This window comes from Somniosus microcephalus, chromosome 24 (genome assembly GCF_052327205.1).
Source record: "Somniosus microcephalus isolate GS21.2 chromosome 24, FLI_Smic_1.0, whole genome shotgun sequence".
NCBI classification, from domain to species: domain Eukaryota; kingdom Metazoa; phylum Chordata; class Chondrichthyes; order Squaliformes; family Somniosidae; genus Somniosus; species Somniosus microcephalus.
Window position 1 is genome coordinate 34,236,789 of NC_141010.1, and position 18,874 is coordinate 34,255,662.

Sequence of the window (18,874 nt, forward strand, 5' to 3'; positions counted from 1 at the left end):
CTTCATAGACAGGAAAAATAACACTGGGTGTACTAAGTAGCTGAAAGTACCTCAGAGTAACATTAGACTTTACAAGGGAGCTCAGATTGGATGTTTTGAACAGCAACTACCAAAGTGGGAGTTGATTTAGCTTTCTGTAATTTGTTTTGTTAATTGCAACAAAATCTTGTCCTGCATTTACAGCTGATCTGGGAAATGGAAATAGCATGTTGGGGATTTTACCAGGAGCTTGTGGAAGTGACACAGTGGAGGGAGCTCATTTTACAAAATACATTTTTCCTATTTTCTTTCCTGTTTTGTAAAATCCTTCCTGTCCTGAAGGAGTTGAATTTTGCTGCTGTGCAGTTTTATGGCCAATAGCAACCTTCTGGTAGCTCTTATCAAAGTAGCCATTCCTCATACACGGGCCTAAATGGTGAGTGTTGCTGGATCTTTGACTGTGGAAGGCATCACAGCATATTATAACATTCACGTATTTGCACTTTTCAAAGCTGGATAGCAATCAGCAGTGAGAACTCGTGGCTCTTCTCCCTCCACCCCCCCTCCTCAATTGATGTGGCCAATTGTAGGACCCCCAACTCCTGGATGGTATTGGCCAACTAGGCACAGACCAGGAAATGAACTTGGGACTTTCCTAGTCTGCATTGTTCAGTACTAACACCAGCCAGTGCACTTACCTGCTGATTCATTGAGGGATTTTTACTGTGCATCTAACCCAAACTTGATTTCGAGTGTGACTGTGTCAGTATCGGCTACATAGAGTAGATAATTAAACACAACTTGACCAAATTTCTGAGGGACAGACTTGGTCTCCACTTGGAGAGGCAGGGATTAATTAGGGATAGCCAGCATGGCTTTGTCAAAGGAAGATCATGTCTGACCAATTTGATTGAATTTTTCGAGGGGGTGACTAGGTGTGTGGAGACTGGTCAGGAAGGTAAGAGCCCATGGGATCCAGGGTGCCTTGGCACATTGGATCCAAAACTGGCTTAGTGGCAGAAGGCAAAGGGTGATGGTGGAAGGTTGTTTTTGTGACTGGAAGCCTGTGTCCAGTGGGGTACCACAGGGATTGGTGCTGGGTCCCTTGCTGTTTGTGGTCTACATTAATGATTTGGATGTGAATGTAAAAGGTATGATCAGTAAGTTCGCAGATGACACGAAAATTGGTGGGGTAGTAAATAGCGAGGCGGGAAGCCTCGGGCTACAGGACGATATAGATGGGTTGGTCAGATGGGCGGAACAGTGGTAAATGGAATTTAACCCTGAAAAGTGTGAGGTGATGCATTTTGGACGGACTAACAAGGCAAGGGAATACACAATGAATGGTAGGACCCTAAGAAGGACAGAGAATCAGAGGGACCTTGGTGTGCATGCACATAGATCCCTGAAGGCAGCAGAACAGGTGGATAAGGTGGTTAAAAAGTCATATGGGATACTTGCCTTCATTAGCCGAGGCATAGAATATAAGAGCAGGGAGGTTATGATGGAGCTGTACAAAACGCTGGTAAGGCCACAGCTGGAGTACTGTGTGCAGTTCTGGTCGCCACACTATAGGAAGGATGTGATTGCTTTGGAGAGGGTGCAGAGGAGATTCACCAGGATGTTACCTGGGCTGGAGCGCTTCAGCTATGAAGAAAGACTGGACAGGCTGGGGTTGTTTTCCTTGGAGCAGAGAAGGCTGAGGGGAGACCTGATTGAGGTATACAAAATTATGAGGGGCATAGATAGGGTGGATAGAAAGGAACTTTTCCCCTTAGTAGAGGGGTCAATAACAAGGGGGCATAGATTCACGGTAAGGGGCAGGAGGTTTAGAGGGGATTTGAGGAAAAACTTTTTCACCCAGAGGGTGGTTGGAATCTGGAACTCACTGCCTGAAAGGGCGGTAGAGGCAGGAACCCTCACAACATTCAAGAAGCATTTGGATGAGCACTTGAAATGCCATAGCATACAAGGCTACGGACCAAATGCTGGAAAATGGGATTAGATTAGACAGGGCTTGATGGCCGGCGCGGACGCGATGGGCCGAAGGGCCTCTTTCTGTGCTGTATGACTCTATAAATTCTACTTTGCTTGTAACTCTATCATGCCAACTTTAAATAATTTTATTTAATCTTCACATGAATCTTGCCTTGATCTATATTGTGAAAAGTTTAAGACTAACTCTCAAATTATAATCGCAATGGAGTTGAAGCAAAGACAAACAGACATGTATAATGGGAGAATGTTTTAACACTGTTGATGGGACTGGAGGCAATGGTGTAGTGGGTTGCAATATTGCTCTGTTTTGTTTATCTGTGAGTTTGGCTCTAGTGCAACCTGAACTGATGGGAAGAAGAGGTTCCTCCCACTGATAGTTGGCATAATGAGTTTGGGCAGCTTCATGTCTCGTTTCCATTAACTGGGGCACATAGAGGTGTTTACAATGAAGCTAACTGACAATTTAACAATCGGGTTCAGAGAACTGAAAGGATACAGAAGATAGGAAATGAAAATGTTCTGCTGTGATTACAATGTGAGTCATTTTCATGGCCTTGGGTTTACGTGTCTAGTCTGGGTAATGTCGACCGGGCTCTGCATTACACCTTGCTTAGAGTGAATCTAACCAAGAAGTGCTTGATGCTTTTTCTGAGTGCAAAGTGGAAGAACATTGTATTCTCCCAGAGCCCATTCCTTTTATTGTGATAATAATCACACCTGTACAAGAAAAATACATTTAAACTGATTTCTAAATATAAACCAACCACAACTGTATCATTGCCAGATGTCTGTTTCCTTCATTCTTGGATGTGGAAATTTTGTTGATGTGTAAAGACCGTTTAAATAAATGAGCACTAAAAATAAATTCAGTCCGTGTTAAACAGCTTAAAGAAACTACTCGCAAACAGCTTCTATAGCCGCTTAAGCAGCCAACAATCCAACTCGAGTACCGCTTAGCCCAACTCCTAGTGACCTGTTTTCTAACTGTACAGAGTGGATATGACCGTAACACAATGTCTGCTTATAATAAGCTGGCTATAGACTCTATAATATTCACAATAATAGGTTCTGCAAAACTACTGCAAAGGCAGCTCCCTATTCCTTATGGCCAGATATGATGGAAAAACATTTGGAGAGATTTTGGGAAGTCAGCAAAATTCAGCAAGTAAATGAAAGGGCCCAGCAGAATTATGAGTAGTCATTTGTAGAACATTTTGTCACGTGATCATACATTTTAAGAATACACAGGTTGGTGGGATCAACCCAGTCTGCAGTGGGGCTGCTGAATCTGAGGGAAAGGACACATCTTCCTGGTAATAAACAGCAGCATTAATCTGTTGTCGAAAGGTCAGTTCTGTCCCATTGCTATGGGGCATATGTTTTGACATTGACATTGGTCTGATCCAGTTTTGCCCCCTGGACTGAAGAGCTTCCATGGTAAGTATCTGAAGAACTGCTGAAACTCACTCACTATTACCAAACCATTTCCATCCTCTATAATAATATGCACACCACACCATTGTAGTCCAACAGCACATGCACAGCTTCAAATAGGACTTCTGACTCTCAGGAATGTCCCTCCTTCCTTGAGTGACTTGTGTAAAATATCCTACCTGTGATATTACTCTCATTACCTTTTCACTGTCTGGGCTATTTTTCATGAACAGTGACTTTCTGTTGGATAATCTTCTTGTAAAAGTATCTCTTCACTAGAAGCGAGGATATGAAAGTAATGTTAATGTAACCTCTTGAGGCTCTGCCAAGCTGGTGTAATTGTGACTTAGTTCTAAAGCTTTTAAGATGTTTGGTTCATGACTTTACTGGAAACATTACTTTGCTGAGAGGCTAGTTGTTAATGGAACAGCTTACAGAGGGAGGTCATTTAGATATCTTTAAAGCAAAATTGGATAAGTACCTTGAAGAGAAACACACTGGATTTGACTGCCAGGACAGCGGGAAAGTAGACTGGATGGACCTATAGAGGCAGATTTAGTTCTTCAGTGCTCGGGCGTAATAGCTTGGTGGGCTGAAGTACTTATGGCAAATTCAGCCAGGCCATTAACCTTAATATAAAAATCGTGGACAGCTTGTTGCCCGAATTTGTGATAAGACCCGGGGACCTGTCAAAGCAGGAAAAAGAGGCAATCAGCACAATGCCTGTGCAAAAAAAAAAGAATTTCATATCTTAAAATGTCTTTTTTTCTTGGTGGAGTCTGTGCACAGCAGCGCTCGGAAACAACTTGCACATTCCCCTCTTCTCTATTTGGCCTGCGACTCCTTCCGCATCATGGGAACACATGGAAGCATTCTCCAGCCACTGTGTCCGCTCTTCCTGATGGAAGGATGTAGCGGCACTCTCACTTCACAGAATCTACAGTGCAGATAGAGGCCATTTCGGCCCATCGAGCCTGCACCGACACATATCCCACCCTATCCCCGTAACCCCATGTATTTAATCCCCTAACACTAAGGGTCAATTTATCATAGCCAAATCAACCTAACCTGCACATCTTTGGACTGTGGGAGGAAACCGGAGCACCCGGAGAAAACCCACACAGACACGGGGAGAATGTGCAAACTCCACACAGACAGTCGCCCGAGGCCAGATTTGAACCCGGGTCCCTGTGAGGCAACAGTGCTAACCACTATGCCACCATGTATTGCAATGTCTGCTATACCGCAGTATCTCGTATATCCTGTATTATTGATAGTTTCCTTGTCAATCAAGCCATATCAGGACAGCATATCTAGAATGTGTCCCTTTGCTGCAACATGTTTTCTATAAAGTTTCAAAAACAAAATTACAGAGAGCGTTGTTGCATAACATTTGTTTCAGAGGTAAATGGGCCCAGTGTAAGATTAAAAAGTTTAAATAATTTCTCTCCAGAAATCAGAAGAGAAAGAGCAGGTTTAATGTTCAGTTCTGAGAAGCATAATCTGCCCCGTTGGTTTTATACGCTGTACCTTTTGCTGACACACAGAGATTCGTCCTCAAGTTTTTGAAGCTGCTTGAGTTTGGCTTCCATAGACAACCTAGTGCACAAGCGCACTGTGTACCATTCCCAATCAGGAGGAAGGCAAGTGATTTGTTCCGAGGCCACTATACCAACGAGACTCTATCCCATGCCAGGAGCTCAGTGAGAACAGTTCAGAGTAAATCACTGTCACATGCTGCTGAATTCATCCAATCGTGTCAGGAGTGGCTCAAATTATTTACTATCTTTCCGATCCCCAAATTTCAAAATTCAGATTTTAACATTCTTAAAAATAATTTGCACAGTTTTTTTTTCTCTTAATGTTACAGTATTTTATAAATCTGATTCCAGGATTCACCTTTCACAAATACTGAGTACTGCATTTTCCTCAAAAGGGCAGAGTTTAAAACTTAATTGACCGAATTCAGACCTTTGGCTGCTTTGATGATGGGTTTGAATTTCTGTATACAAGGGGGAGTGTTAAAATGATGGCACTGTCTGGAAAAGACTTCGGAACAGAAGTCGTGTAGTCCAGGGCCCCAAACACCCCTTCCAGGTGAAACAGCGATTTACTTGTACTTCTTGCAATCTAGTATACTGTATTCGCTGCTCACGATGCGGTCTCCTCTACATTGGGGAGACCAAACGCAGATTGGGTGACTGCTTTGCGGAACACCTCCGTTCAGTCCGTAAGGGTGACCCCGAGCTTCCGGTCGCCTGTCATTTTAATTCACCGCCCCATTCCCACTCGGACCTCACCATCCTCGGCCTCTTGCATTGTTCCACGGAAGTTCAGTGTAAACTCGAGGAACAGCACCTCATCTTCTGATTAGGCACTTTACAGCCTTCCGGACTCAATATCGAGTTCAACAATTTCAGATCATAACCTCGGCCCCTATTACATTTTTACTTATATTTTTTATCCACACCTTTGTTTTGGCCTCCCCCCCCCCCCCCCCCCCTTTTTTTCTCTCTCCCATTCTGCCAGCGCATTTTACACCTAATCTAGAGCTGTCTTTGTCTCCACTAGTCCTATCACCATCTCACCTCGTTTTGAATACCTCTTAATGTCTCTTCTCTTTTGTTCTCTCCCAGCCTGGCCTCTTCATCTATTTCATTCCCTGTGCCTCTTTAGTCTTGACAAAGGGTTTTGACCCAAAATGTTGACTCTAATTAATTTCTCTCCACGGATGTTGCCTGGCCTGCTTGAGTTTTTCCAGCATTTTCTGTTGTTATAGTGTATGATCCTTTGCTTTTGGTATTATCTGTGGACTTCTGGGATACTCCCAACAGCAAACAGAGAACTAAGCTGTTTTACAAAAGGTAGATGTCTGCAGCAGGTGAGAAGCCAAACGATTCTTACAATTGATGATCTTAAAACAGTGACACAAATCAAAAATGGTGATTGGAGATATCTGAAGTCCTGTAGGATGTGGGAGAGGGACTAAGAGGCTCCAGGTCAATTTGGTGTGATTCAAAAACAGAACTGGATCACAACTGGAGCAGAGGTAGTGTTGCAAAGTGAGGTCACTGCTCGGGGAAATAGCCAATGTGCATCTCCCTTTCTGGATTACGTGGGCTGTCGCATGCCTTTGTTGGGGGAATTCATTGTTGTAATATTTTTAGCTTTTTCTACCGGATTTAGGGCAGTGCTGAGCTTCAGGGACCAACCGGCTAATGAGCTACTCAGTGGGAACGCTGTACAGAAACTAAATCTATAAAACATTTCCGAGTTGTCCAGAGATTTATTTTTGTGCCTTTTGCTTTCCAAAACTACACAACGGAGCAAATACCTGTGTTTATTTTTTTAAATCCTAATTAAGAGAAGTCTAAGAGCCAGCCTGGATCAATGGTAGCACTCTTGCCTCAGTCAGAAATTTGTAGCTTTCAGCCCCACTCCCGAACCGAAGGATATGATCTCAACTGACACCTCAGTGCAGAACTGAGGAAGCATTTCACTGTTGGAGATTCTGCCTTTTGATTAAATATTAAACCAAGTCTATCTACCTGTCCAGGAGGACATTAACGATCCCATGGCACTATTTGAAGATGAGCAGAAGAGTTCTCCCAGTATCCTGGCCAACACTTGCTTCTCAAACAACACCACTGAATCAATTTAACTGGCCATTTATCTCATTTGCTGTTTGGGGGAACCAAAGCAAAGTATGCAAGCTGGCTGCCGTGTTTGCCGATGTAACAGCAGTGACTATACGTCCCAACAACAACTTGTACTTAAATTAATTAATTATTTGTCTGCAAAGCACTTTGGGAGATCCTCAAGATGTGAAAAGCGCTATAAAAGAACACGTTTTATTCTTCCTCAAAACATTTCTAGACATAAGAAAAAAAGAGCTTCTGACAGTGCAGCACTCCCTCAACATTGCACTGCAGTGTCAGCCTAGATGACGTTCTCAAGTCCCAGAGTGGGGCAACGACCCATGACCTTCAGACTCGGAGTGCTACTAATGACACAAGATTGAAAGTATATACAGTTATACTTTTTTTTTAATGAGAAGCTACTTGTTAATTTTAAATCAAAACTTATGAAAAATGTCAGTTTTAGTACAAAACAAGACTTCTCATTTTGTATTTGTACCAGCTTTTATGAAGGAATTTCACTTTGGACCTCCCCCCTCTCTTAATAGCTGTGTAGATAAATGCACCATGTGTTACAAATGCACCAAATAGATCCAGGTTTGATGCTTTGTCTGTGCCGTGTTAGCTAATCTCAGCCACAACAGCTGTGGGGATATTATCATTGATCTGTCTATTGTTAGGTTAGTGAATAGAAATTTCATCTAGGGCTCCCACTCCTGATCATTATCTAAAGGATTTAAACACTCATTTTGCAAAATGTACATGTGTGGAGATTAAGGGACGACAAGATTGGGTTTATTGTTTTCTGACATTTTATTTATCAAGGCGCCTGCATAAACATTGGTCAGTAGGGCAAAGTACTTGAGAATTACTGGCTTGTGTAATACCATATCTCAGCATAGGTCTGGGCTTCAAGAGGTGGGGGTGAAGAAAATTAGGAGGAGGAAACACCAAAAAGATTTAATTTACCCTCATTTTAATCATTTATATCCCTACAAAAATGCATTTTTTCCTTTGAATGTTGGTGTTTGGGCTACCTCTTCACTGGGTTACCTTCATGTTTCAAAGGGAGAAGAACATTGGGATGTATTGTCTGGGGGTATGTGAGTTAATTAAGTTTGCCTAGTGATGTTGTGGGTAACCATGGACCTTAAAGCTTGCTTGATTGCCTTAAGGAGGTGGGATGAATTTTCCACGGTTTTCTCTGAAATTGCCCAGTTTTTTTCATCTTCTGCTGGCTTTACTAATGACTGTGGAACATGGTGCACATGGTCTCCTCTCTCCCCTTTTGTTTTTGTATGTTCATATTGTGCGGTGTCGGGTACAGTGATGGACATACTGGTGATTTTAACCTGAAAGAAAGATCTTGCATTTATATAGCGCCTTTCACTACCTCAAGACCTCCCAAAGCACTTTAAAGCCAATGATGTGCTTTTGAAGTGGTGTCACTGTTGCCTTCCATCTCTGTACCATGTGCTGTCAGGGCCAGACTGTCGGGGAGGAATGAGCAATTGGACTTTATGGACCTGCTTTTAAAAAAAAAAGCAGTGGATCAGGATTCTGTCTTTGAGTTTGGGTTTTTAATACTTAAAAAAAATAGTTTGTGGTAGAATATATTAGTTTCTTTGAAAATAATTTTACAAAGGACGACGCTACTTTTAAAATCAACAGAAAATGCTGTTTCAAACTCTGTTTACAAAGGTAGCTATGACTCAGTGGTTTTAAAAAGAAGTGTCGGAATTTGACGCATGCCAATGTCGACGCTAATGCAGACGGCTGTGCATTACGAGGTCCTTGTGCCATTTATTTTCTGAACATTATCTCGAGCACCTGTCAGGAGGAGTGTGTTGATGTTCTCCTGAGATCCCAATCTGACATTCGGTTCTGAAAATCTGCTGCATTTGAACACGAATGTATATCTGAGAGTTTGTTGCAGATTCAGAAGTGCGAGAGATGTCCCATCAGATACTAACTAGTTCCTTTGTCCTTTCAGGAGTGTATTAGCATCTCTGCAGCTTGTGTTGTTTGATCAAGCACTGTTGTTTCTCACTGAATAAACAGAGATGGGTGTCTCTCTGTGCATTTTGTACTTTATTCCAGTTAATTTATTTTAACTGGGATACACCCACACGCGTGATGCACCTTGAGCTGTGCACAGTTCTGTGGTGGAAGCATTAATACAGCTCAGTGATTTAGGAATAAGCACCACAAGCCGGGTATTTGGTGTAATGGTATGTGGGAGTGCTGGCCCTTAGCCCCATGAAGTGTAGGGACACAAGATTAATCATTGACTCCTTGAGGTCTAGATCTTGTGCTACTATAACAGAGTAAGGGAAGGGGGGCAGTATCCCCCCACAAGAGGAGGAAGGAAAATAATTGGATGAGACCTGTCAGCCAGACTGCTTTCATGCCTCTTGTGAGGCACCCAATGTCAATATTGAGCACATCTACGTCAGATACGACACAGCCATAGGTTCCTCTACTCAGTTCCAGCTTAACTCACTGCTCCATTCATTTGACAATTCCGTTTCCTGCTGTGGACTCAGTTTAATGCAGACTGACTTCCTGCTGCCCAGTTTCACATATGAGCCTGCGCCATCTGAAAAAAAATCAGAAGAAAATTCAGTTTCATCAAGAAGACTGCCAAAAAAGGATGATCTTAACCACCATGCTCTGAGGTACTAAATGAGGACCTCATTACTGTTTGGGCTTGCTCACTATTGTGTTCACAGTAACTAGGGGGCATAGTTTCAGAATAAGGGGTCACCCATTTAAGACGGAGATGAGGAGGAATTTCTTCTCTCAGAGGGTCGTGAATCTTTGGAATTCTCTACCCCAGAGAGCTGTGGAGGCGGAGTCATTGAATATATTCAAGGCGGAGATAGACAGATAATTGAGCTACAGGGGAGTCGAGGGGTATGGGGAGAGAGCGGGAAATGGTGTTGAGGCCAAGATTGGATCAGCCATGATCTTATTGAATGGCGGAGCAGGCTCGAGGGACCGATAGGCCTACTCCTGCTCCTGTTTCTTATGTTCTTATGTAAAAAGGCAGATTCCATAAACAGACCTGTGTCTCCTACGAATCAAAACCTACATCCGTTTGTGTACTGTGAGCGGGACCAACAATAACCCTTCGCTATGGTTTATCACACTGGAAATCGTGTTTGATACTCAGCGTATATTCACCTGTTTATCCTACTGTCAGAACATTGCTAAAGCAAAATCTATCATTGAATAGAACCACCAGGATTGGAAATGAGTCCAATCCCTGCTCAGCTGTCCTAAGAGACATCATCCAATTCCATTTTTTTTCAGATGGGAGACCATTTGGCGGTGAATCCTCATGATGCTACTTTTATACTAACAAGATGGAGAGTCTCTCTTATTTCAAGTTTCTTAAGAGTGTCTGCCAGAGTCCTTTTAGATTAATGCACTGTTCCGCTTCAACTAAGCAAGCTAAAAGTCTATGACAGCGGCACTAAAAATCAGCAGTTAACCCCAAAAGAACCATTCCGCTATGAAGGCAAAATTACTACAGACAGGTCATGGCCATCCTTGCTCATAATCGTTCAAGTCTCCATAATGGTAAAGTCATAAATAAAATAAAACAAAAAGCTGAAACTCTGAAAAAGTGCTGGGAAAAACAGTCGGCCCATCAGCATTTGCAGAGAGAAAAGACAGGCTGATATTTTTGGGTATATAACCCTTTGTTAGAATTAAAAACTGATAGATAAGCATTACAACAACAACAACCTGTATTTATATAGCACCTTTAACATAGTAAAACGTCCCAAGGTGCTTCATAGGAGTATTTTAAGACAAAAAATTTGACACCGATCCACATAAAGATAAATTAGGGCAAGTGACCAAAAGCTTGGGTTAAGGTGAGGGGAGAGGGGCAGGAAGGGAGAAATACATGCATACAGCATGATTAGCTGGAAAGTGCAAAACGCTTGTGGGGTTAGGGGAAAGTGAGATGTGAGAAGGAGTAGGGATGAACATACCGTCGTTGTCCCCAAGGGAGTCAACATCGCCGGTGGCCACGGTGCTTACCACCTGCCGCCAATTGATTTGCAGCACTCAATTCTCCAGCGCAGACAGTGGTTGGGTGTCGGCTTGTCCCCCGCCTGTGTGCTCCTGCTCCCTCCTGTTGTACGCCAACTTGGCCTGCAAGAGAAAGAAAAGTGTGTGAGTGAGTGTGGAGCAATGTATTTGGATGATATGCCTGTCACAGTTGAATAGCTGTCATTGTGTGCAAGGTGTGAGATGTGGGTGTGAGTGTTGGTAAGTGGAGATTGTTGGTGAGTGCAGCGGGTGTGGTGCTTTGGGTAGTGTGTGAAGATTGTGGTACAGATGGTGGTATGTTGCATTCACTCACCCTGACCACCTGAGTGAGGTCATTAAATTTCTTCCTGCACTGTGTGTGGGTCCTGAGGACCACAGTGCTGCCCGAGACGTGCTGCGCTACCTCCTTCCACATGGTGTGGAAGACTTGTGGCGAGGGCCTCCTGCCACTTGCCGGGTAGAGCACCACCCTTCATCTCTCCACAGCAAAAACCAATGCCTCAAATGCTTCATTGGAGAATCTGCAGGCTCTCTCCCTGGGGCATGGACCTGCCATGAGCACACCTGATTTAGTCCTCTGGCGCCTTCTCCTTGTTCTGCTGCTGCTTGCTGAGGCAGCTGCACAGCCAGCAATGCTGAGAATGAGGTGCTGCAGCATCAATGAACCTCCCCTTTAAGTAGTGAAAAAAGCCTGTGGCAATGATGGATTGCGATTAGACTGCACCAGATATTGGTCCACCCTTTAAGTCTAATGCCAATGAGCTTGGGTTTTAAGACTTGATTTAGGACTCCAATCATTTTATTGAGCAGTGAGCAGGAATTTTTCGTGCAGTCTAAAGCATTTGCGCCTGGTGCTAATTCTCCAAATTTTCTACTGACACATACCTTGGCTTTAACAAATTTCTAGCCCAGAGTCTTTAAGAAGAAGAGGTGTGCAAAGAAGTATAAGCCAGTTAGTTGTGAGAGTTGATGCTCTTTCAACAGATGTCTGTGACAGAAGAAAAAGTCAAAAAGGGGACTTGAGTAGGACAAAAAAAAAAATCCACCTATCTTCCAAAAAGACTAACATAGCCGGAACCCATGCCCATAGCAACACCTCGTATTTGGAAGAAGTAAGTGGAGTTAAGAGAGGTTGTTCAAAGTGAGAACAAGTTCTGGCAGATGAAGGAGGATAGTGCTGGATCTGGATTGATTGGGCCACTGTTCAAAGAAGAGGTAGAGGCTCCGGAGACTGTCCTGATGGGGGGTGAAGGTGTAAAAAGACATGATGGGGGCTGGAGAACTAGAAATGATCATCAGAAGAATCATGGATATAGGTGGGTAGAGAATGGACAAGTTAGAGAACAAAGAGTCAATATTGGGAGAAATTAGTTTGGTAGGGCAAGAACATTTGGTCTAGCGGGACAGTCTTGTTTGTGTATCTTGGGGAGAAGGTAGAAATGGGCTGTATGGGGCTGGGAAACTAAAGTTAGAGGCAGCATGCGGAAAATTACCTTAAGAGAACAGTCAAAGAAATGACGGTTTGGTGTTCGGTAGTGCCTTCGCAGTCACCGATAATTCAATCACCTCTGATATCTGAATAGCTATCAGAATTGATATTGGACAAAACGATTTCATAAACATCTGAGTGGAACAAGCCCTTTAAATGTTTTTTGCATTTCAAGTGCGGTGAGATGCAGTTCAGGAATCATTAGGACTTGCCTTGTCTAGAGATTAAATGCCTCTTTGTCCATATTAACAAATTACAAATAGCAGAGACATCAAACTAATGGGGTAATTTATAGTAATCACCACAACAATGGGAATTGGAGGATTGGTACAAAAGCTACAAAATTACCGTGTGTGTGTGTGAATGAATACATGCTCTAATATGCAATACTTATGCTATTGAAGTATACAATAACATTTTTACATCAAACCCAAAAATGGAATCTTGCATGTTGCTTATAATTCTAAACTGTAACAGTGTCGATATAGCAGAACATAAGAATTAATAGATACGCACAGCCTCCTAATGCATTGCACCTGCAGGGGTGTTGTCCTGGGCCTGTGCATTCTGGTGAAATGGTAAGGATTCCTGCGAGCACACCTATTTGGTCTCCCTACAGCTGCAGCTGTTTGCTCTTTCCTCCTGTTGCTTCTCCTCCTCCTCGCCCTCATCCTCTAGCCAGAGTGGAATGACCAGAAGAACTCGCATAAAGAAAAATCTGCATTACCAGAAACCCTTTAAGAGTTCACAACATTGTATGGCTACTACAAGCGCTTTAACATGCTCTAGCTAGAAAAAAACCCCAGAATGTAATGCAAACAAAACGTCTCCCAAAAACTTTGCAGCATTTTAGCAGAGAGCAACTGAGTATCTCCTTAAATATTGTCGCCTCCCAACTTGTGCCCGTCCATAGTTAGTCAGCAGGTTGAGGAACCGGCAGTAGCAATGCAGGTAGAGATGAAAATGACATTGGGATCTGAACTGTATCATTTGACCCTAATTTGCATACATTAATGAGGCCCTGCCTTTTCCGGCTCTGGCCATCTAAAGGAAGGTGTACCCTAAAATCAGAATGGGTGGGCCTCCAGCAGTAAGCTGGCGTGTCAATCCCCATCCCCACACAATTTTGGTTCCACTACTGCTCCATTTTTAGTCATGAGCAGGACAGTAGTGAGACGAAAATCACCCACAAAAGGATGGGAACAATTAAAGGGGAGTGTCGCAAGGAGGAGGATAAAAATTTATAAAGCTTCTAGAGAGGCATCTCAACTCATCAACAACTTCTGCCCGGGCTGAAAGGGCATGGGATTACGAAGTGGCAGGCCAAGATGAAGGGAAAAGGAGCCTTATGTGCTTATGTGCGGGCCTGAGTCTGTAGACAACCGACGATATTGCCCAGCACTTGACCTCCTCTTTGATGGATGCTGAAGTCGAGCTGCTGCTGCATGAGATACTTGTGAGGAAGGTTTTCCTTTGTGCCATTGTACTGCACCTTCCCATAGGTCAACATTGCAGCGTGCCTGCAAGATAAGGTGCAGCCAAGTTTCAGGCCACAGCTGACTGTATATGTGCAAGCTCTATGCTGCGTGTAGGCGCCGGTGTCCTTGCAGCAGATGGCAGAGATTGGCATCTAAGAAGGCAAGTTACTACAGTCATTCCCAGGTGGGTTTGCCAGGGCCCGCAGAATTGGTTGGCAACAATAATGCAGATTGGATTTTCAACAGAACCTGCCACCACATTACCTCAGCAACACTCCTCTAGAAAGCAACAACAACTTGCATTTATATAGTGCCTTTAATGTAGTAAAACGTCCCAGGGTGCATCATTTGAGCGTTACCAAACAAAATTTGACACCGAGCCGCATAAGGAGATCTTGGGGCAGAAAACCAAAAGCTCGGTCAAAGAGGTAGGTTTTAAGGAGCATTTTAAAGGTGGAAAGAGAGGTAGAGAGGAGGAGAGGTTTAGGGAGGGAATTCCAGAGCTTGGAGCCTAGGCGGCTGAAGGCACGGCCGCCAATGGTGGAGCGATTAAAATCGAGGATGTGCAAGAGGCCAAAATTGGAGGAGCGCAAATATCTCAGAGGATTGTAGGGCTGGAGGAGGTACAGAGATAGGGATGGGCGAGGCTATGGAGGGATTTGAAAACAAGAGTGAGAATTTTAAAATGGAGGTGTTGCTCAACCAGGAAACAATGTCTCAACGAGCACAGGGGTGATGGGTGAACGGGACTTGATGCGAGTTGGGATACGGGCAGCAGAGTTTTGGATGAGCATAAGTTTATGGTGGGTGGAAGATGGGAGTTTCATCCTCCATACCTTTTAATAGTTAAAGTAACTGCATTGCGACTTCCAATTCCGCATTCCATTTATCTGCTTTCCTGATTACCTGCTAGAATTTTTGTGGGGCATAACTTTCCATTGCATCATTGCACAGCCAGTAACATCAATCTCCTCCTGTCTGACCTAAATCTTTTTTTATTTTGAGTGTTTTCTATTGTGCGAATTTTGTTTAAATGATTTTATTTGAATGCTGCTGACCTCATTGGAGCAACGGTTTGGAGGTGATGCTGAGCCTAGCTGTGTAAGCTGAATAATCATTTACCTGGAGTGCGTCAGTGGCATTTGTCGTTTTAACTGAGTGTACTCGTTTACCTCCCACCTGCTAGTAGGCTTCGTAACCACTCTAAGCAAGTTCCACGTTTATGTCATTATTGATCATTATTCAAATTCTGAAACGCTGTTCAGAATGTTAACAAAAATTCTCAGAGATAACTGCGCTTTACCCGTTTTGATATTTTTTCCTGAAGGGAGGCTGATTGTTGTATTAACTCTTTACATAGAGTTGTTTTGAATTAAATATATTTGATATAGCAACCTCCTCAATACTTGCCTCCTATTTAACGCCCTGGCAGTGTGATATTGGTAGTGAATGCAGGCTTACCATGTTGCTGCATTGCTGTTCTCTACCAGGTACCCCCTAGAGGGTGGGGGAGGGGGCAGGGGGGAGAGATTGTCCGCGGGTGTTGTTTGTGGAACTTCAAGGGGCTGGGTAAGTGTATTGTTCAAGGTGATTTTGGCTGGCATGCCTACCTGCCCCTTTCTGAATGTGAAGGCAGAATATGAGCCCAGATGCCAAATACAGGAAACTTTTTTTTATCCGGCACCGACGGGACCGCTGTGGTGCCGGTTGATCAAAAAGTTCGGATTACAGCGAGGTGTAGTTACTAAGGTATGAGAGCCCCGTACACGGCCACAGATCCAGGCATCCCTGTTGCATGGCAACAGGTGCAGGAACCCCGGTTACACGGCCACAGATCCAGGAACCCCAGTTACACGGCCACTAATATGAAGTAAAACTTACCTGAACCTACTCCTGAATTTTGCCGGTTAAGAGAGATTTCCGGTTATTTAGGTGCCGGTAAAAAGAGAGTTTCCTGTAAATGGAGTATAGTGGTGGTCTACCCTTTAATGGCTGCAGTTTGCTTATATCTTGTTTCACATGACCATTGTAGAATTTGAAGATCAATGCTGAGTACTGTATTTCCAATTTAAAAGCATAGGCTGAAGTTTTTTTTAAAAGGTAAATGTTTATATTTTATTTAATGGACTACTAAACTCTATGAATATTTTACTTCTATTAATATCGAATATAATGTTTGCATTTATGTATCATGTGAAAGCATCTCTAAAGTGTGTTGCACAATGAATTACTCTTTGGAGTGAAGGGAATGTTCTGCAGACAATTCCCGATAAACAGCCATGGCCCACACGCAGCAGTGAGATTACTAATCTGTTTCCTTTTTGTGGTATCGTTGAGGGAAGAATGTTGGCCGGACACTGAGCGAGCTCTCTGCTCTTTTGAAATAATCTCTGGACAGTGTTCCTGATACAAGTCCAATCTTAATCGTCAGTTTTGTGCAGGAACTAAAGAGGAATGTCTGTATGTAACAGTGATTTTTAAGACAGATTTGCTGCTATTTTCAACAGTTTACTCTACCAGCAATCTCCTTTTTAAAAAAAAAAATCTAGTACACAAATTTTAACTTTCTGTTCAACTGCAACATGAAAAGTTGAGGCGATGGGGGAATTTTGAGTTTGGGTGCAGGTGGAACCTGGCAGTTGCGGGTTGGCCGCCTGTTATACCATCAGTGGAAAGGTAAATTGGACAGGGTGTATAACGGGCAGATGATTTCCAACTGCCAGTTTTCTGCCCGCGCCCAAACTCAAAATGACCCCTTATGTGTACATTACATGCCACTTTTTATATTGGTTATGACAAATACAGTAATACTGTCCTGTTCAATTTAAAACTATGGTTACCTGGATCAAAGGGTTAAACCAGTTAAAATTTGAGATGATGTCTACTTACCTCCTCGTTGGCAGTCCATGGATCTTGTAGTCTCATTTTGGAGAGTTCACCAAATTGGTGCTACTGTCCCATGTCAAAATAATGTATTGCTGCTTTCATCTTGAAAGGAATGAATGGTGTAGGAGAAGGGGATCTTTGTTGTTTTAAATTTCTCAAAACTGCTCAGACTGAACAACATGGGGGTGCCCAGTCTGCACTTGAAACCGCAACGGGCCGATTGCAAATGCAAATTGGAGATCTAATGGCCTAGAAATTCGGTTTGAGTCCGCCAGGGCTTTAGCGCCCGAAATTTTGCGCCCGCCATAATTGCCGCTGCGCCCGCCTAAAATTCAGTTGCCCCGGGCCCAGACGGCGGCAGGCGCTAATGGAGGGTTTTAGCGCCTCGCTATGGGCGTTGAATGCAGGTTTCAGGCGCTAATCCCCCGCTGCGGCACCCGATGCGGTGCGGCAGGCTGGGGTACTGCAGGCCTCCTCCTTCGCTTAAGGAGGAGCTGCGTGCAGCCGACAGCTGACCAGTGGATTCCCCCGACAAATGAGCCCGGCACCTCGGAGAAGTGCCGGGCTCGCGGGACACGCACATCAGTGCCGCGGGGGGGTGGTGCAGGAGTCCGGGGAGGGAGGTGCGGGCAGGCGGCCGCCGGGAAAGCGGCCGGCCGCCGCTCCACCTTTATGCGCCGGCCTTACGGTGCTGCAACATCCTGTTCCACAATCGTTGTTTGCGGCTGCCACGGGCGAGGCGGCCGCAACTGAATTTGGCCATCGGGCCGGATTACCACTGCAACCGGGGCGCTGCGCACACCGATGACGTCATCGGTGCCGGCGCAGCGCTACCGGGTAACGCCGATGTTAGGGCCCATCGCAATTTCGGGCGCAGCGATACCGCCGGCGCAAGCCACTCCAACGCCCCTAATTGGGCGCTAACCCAACCGAATTTCTAGGCTAATGTCTCTTCCAAGCCCCTTTACAAAATTGGTTCCTGACTGACCTCAGCAGATGCCAAGTGATTATACGGCTGCTGGGAATGGTGAAGGATGTGGGAGGGAGTGTTCAGTCATTATGCTTCTGCCGTCATGGTGTGCGGCAAGCTTGATGGATCAGCTGGTCTTTACCTGCCTGTCAATTTCATATGTATGTATGCTGTGGCCAGTTTTCTCCGGCGAAAAGCAGTCAAATCAGCGGTCTTTAAAAGGACCGCCGGAGGCTGCCAGCAAAACGCTAAGTAAAATAAATTGTACTTGCCTGATTGTGGAGCCAGGAGGAAAAGAGCGGTACTTCTGTATAGTTTTCTGTACAGTTGATGTCAAGCGAATTTAGCATCATTGTCAGCTTTTTATGTACAGACTCACGCTCACTAATAAAAGTACCAATATTTGTGATAAACCAACAGAGTTGTGTTTTTCTTTAATCTCACTAAATTTGACATTACTGCACAATAACATTGAATGGGAGCCTATTAATTCGCCAAACGCGTAATTTTAGGAAATTAAAGTTGGTATTGTCATGAACATTTTTAGTTATAAAATTCCCGACTGGTCTCTTCCTTTTTTGAATTTGCAGACAGCAATTTTATCCTAGCGAATGCTCAAGTGTACCGGGGCTTTCCCATTGTCTACTGCTCGGATGGATTCTGTGACCTCACTGGCTATGCGCGCACTGAAGTCATGCAGAAGAATTGTGGGTGCCGATTCCTGCATGGAGCAGAGACTAGTGACCAGCTTTCCATGCAGATTGAAAAAGCATTTGACAGCAAGCAAGAGTTTCAAGGGGAAGTACAATTCTACAAGAAATCTGGTAAGATGTTCAGTGATGAAGAGCGTGGTGGGCTCCTGTACATCCATTCCATGTCGCGTGATTGATTCATTCCACATTTTGTTAACAAGTCAAGATGATTGACACAGGCAGTG

General features: G+C 44.0%; 1 protein-coding gene across 1 annotated transcript in view; it reads left to right on the forward strand.

Moving 5' to 3' along the window:
- The window catches only part of kcnh4b (potassium voltage-gated channel, subfamily H (eag-related), member 4b), a 188,330-nt gene that overhangs the window by 32,635 nt on the left and 136,821 nt on the right, over positions 1-18,874 (forward strand). Inside the window, exon 2 of the mRNA XM_085966463.1 lies at positions 18,528-18,761. Within this exon, the coding sequence (XP_085822589.1) occupies positions 18,528-18,761 (234 nt within the window). The remainder of the gene's footprint in view (positions 1-18,527; positions 18,762-18,874) is intronic.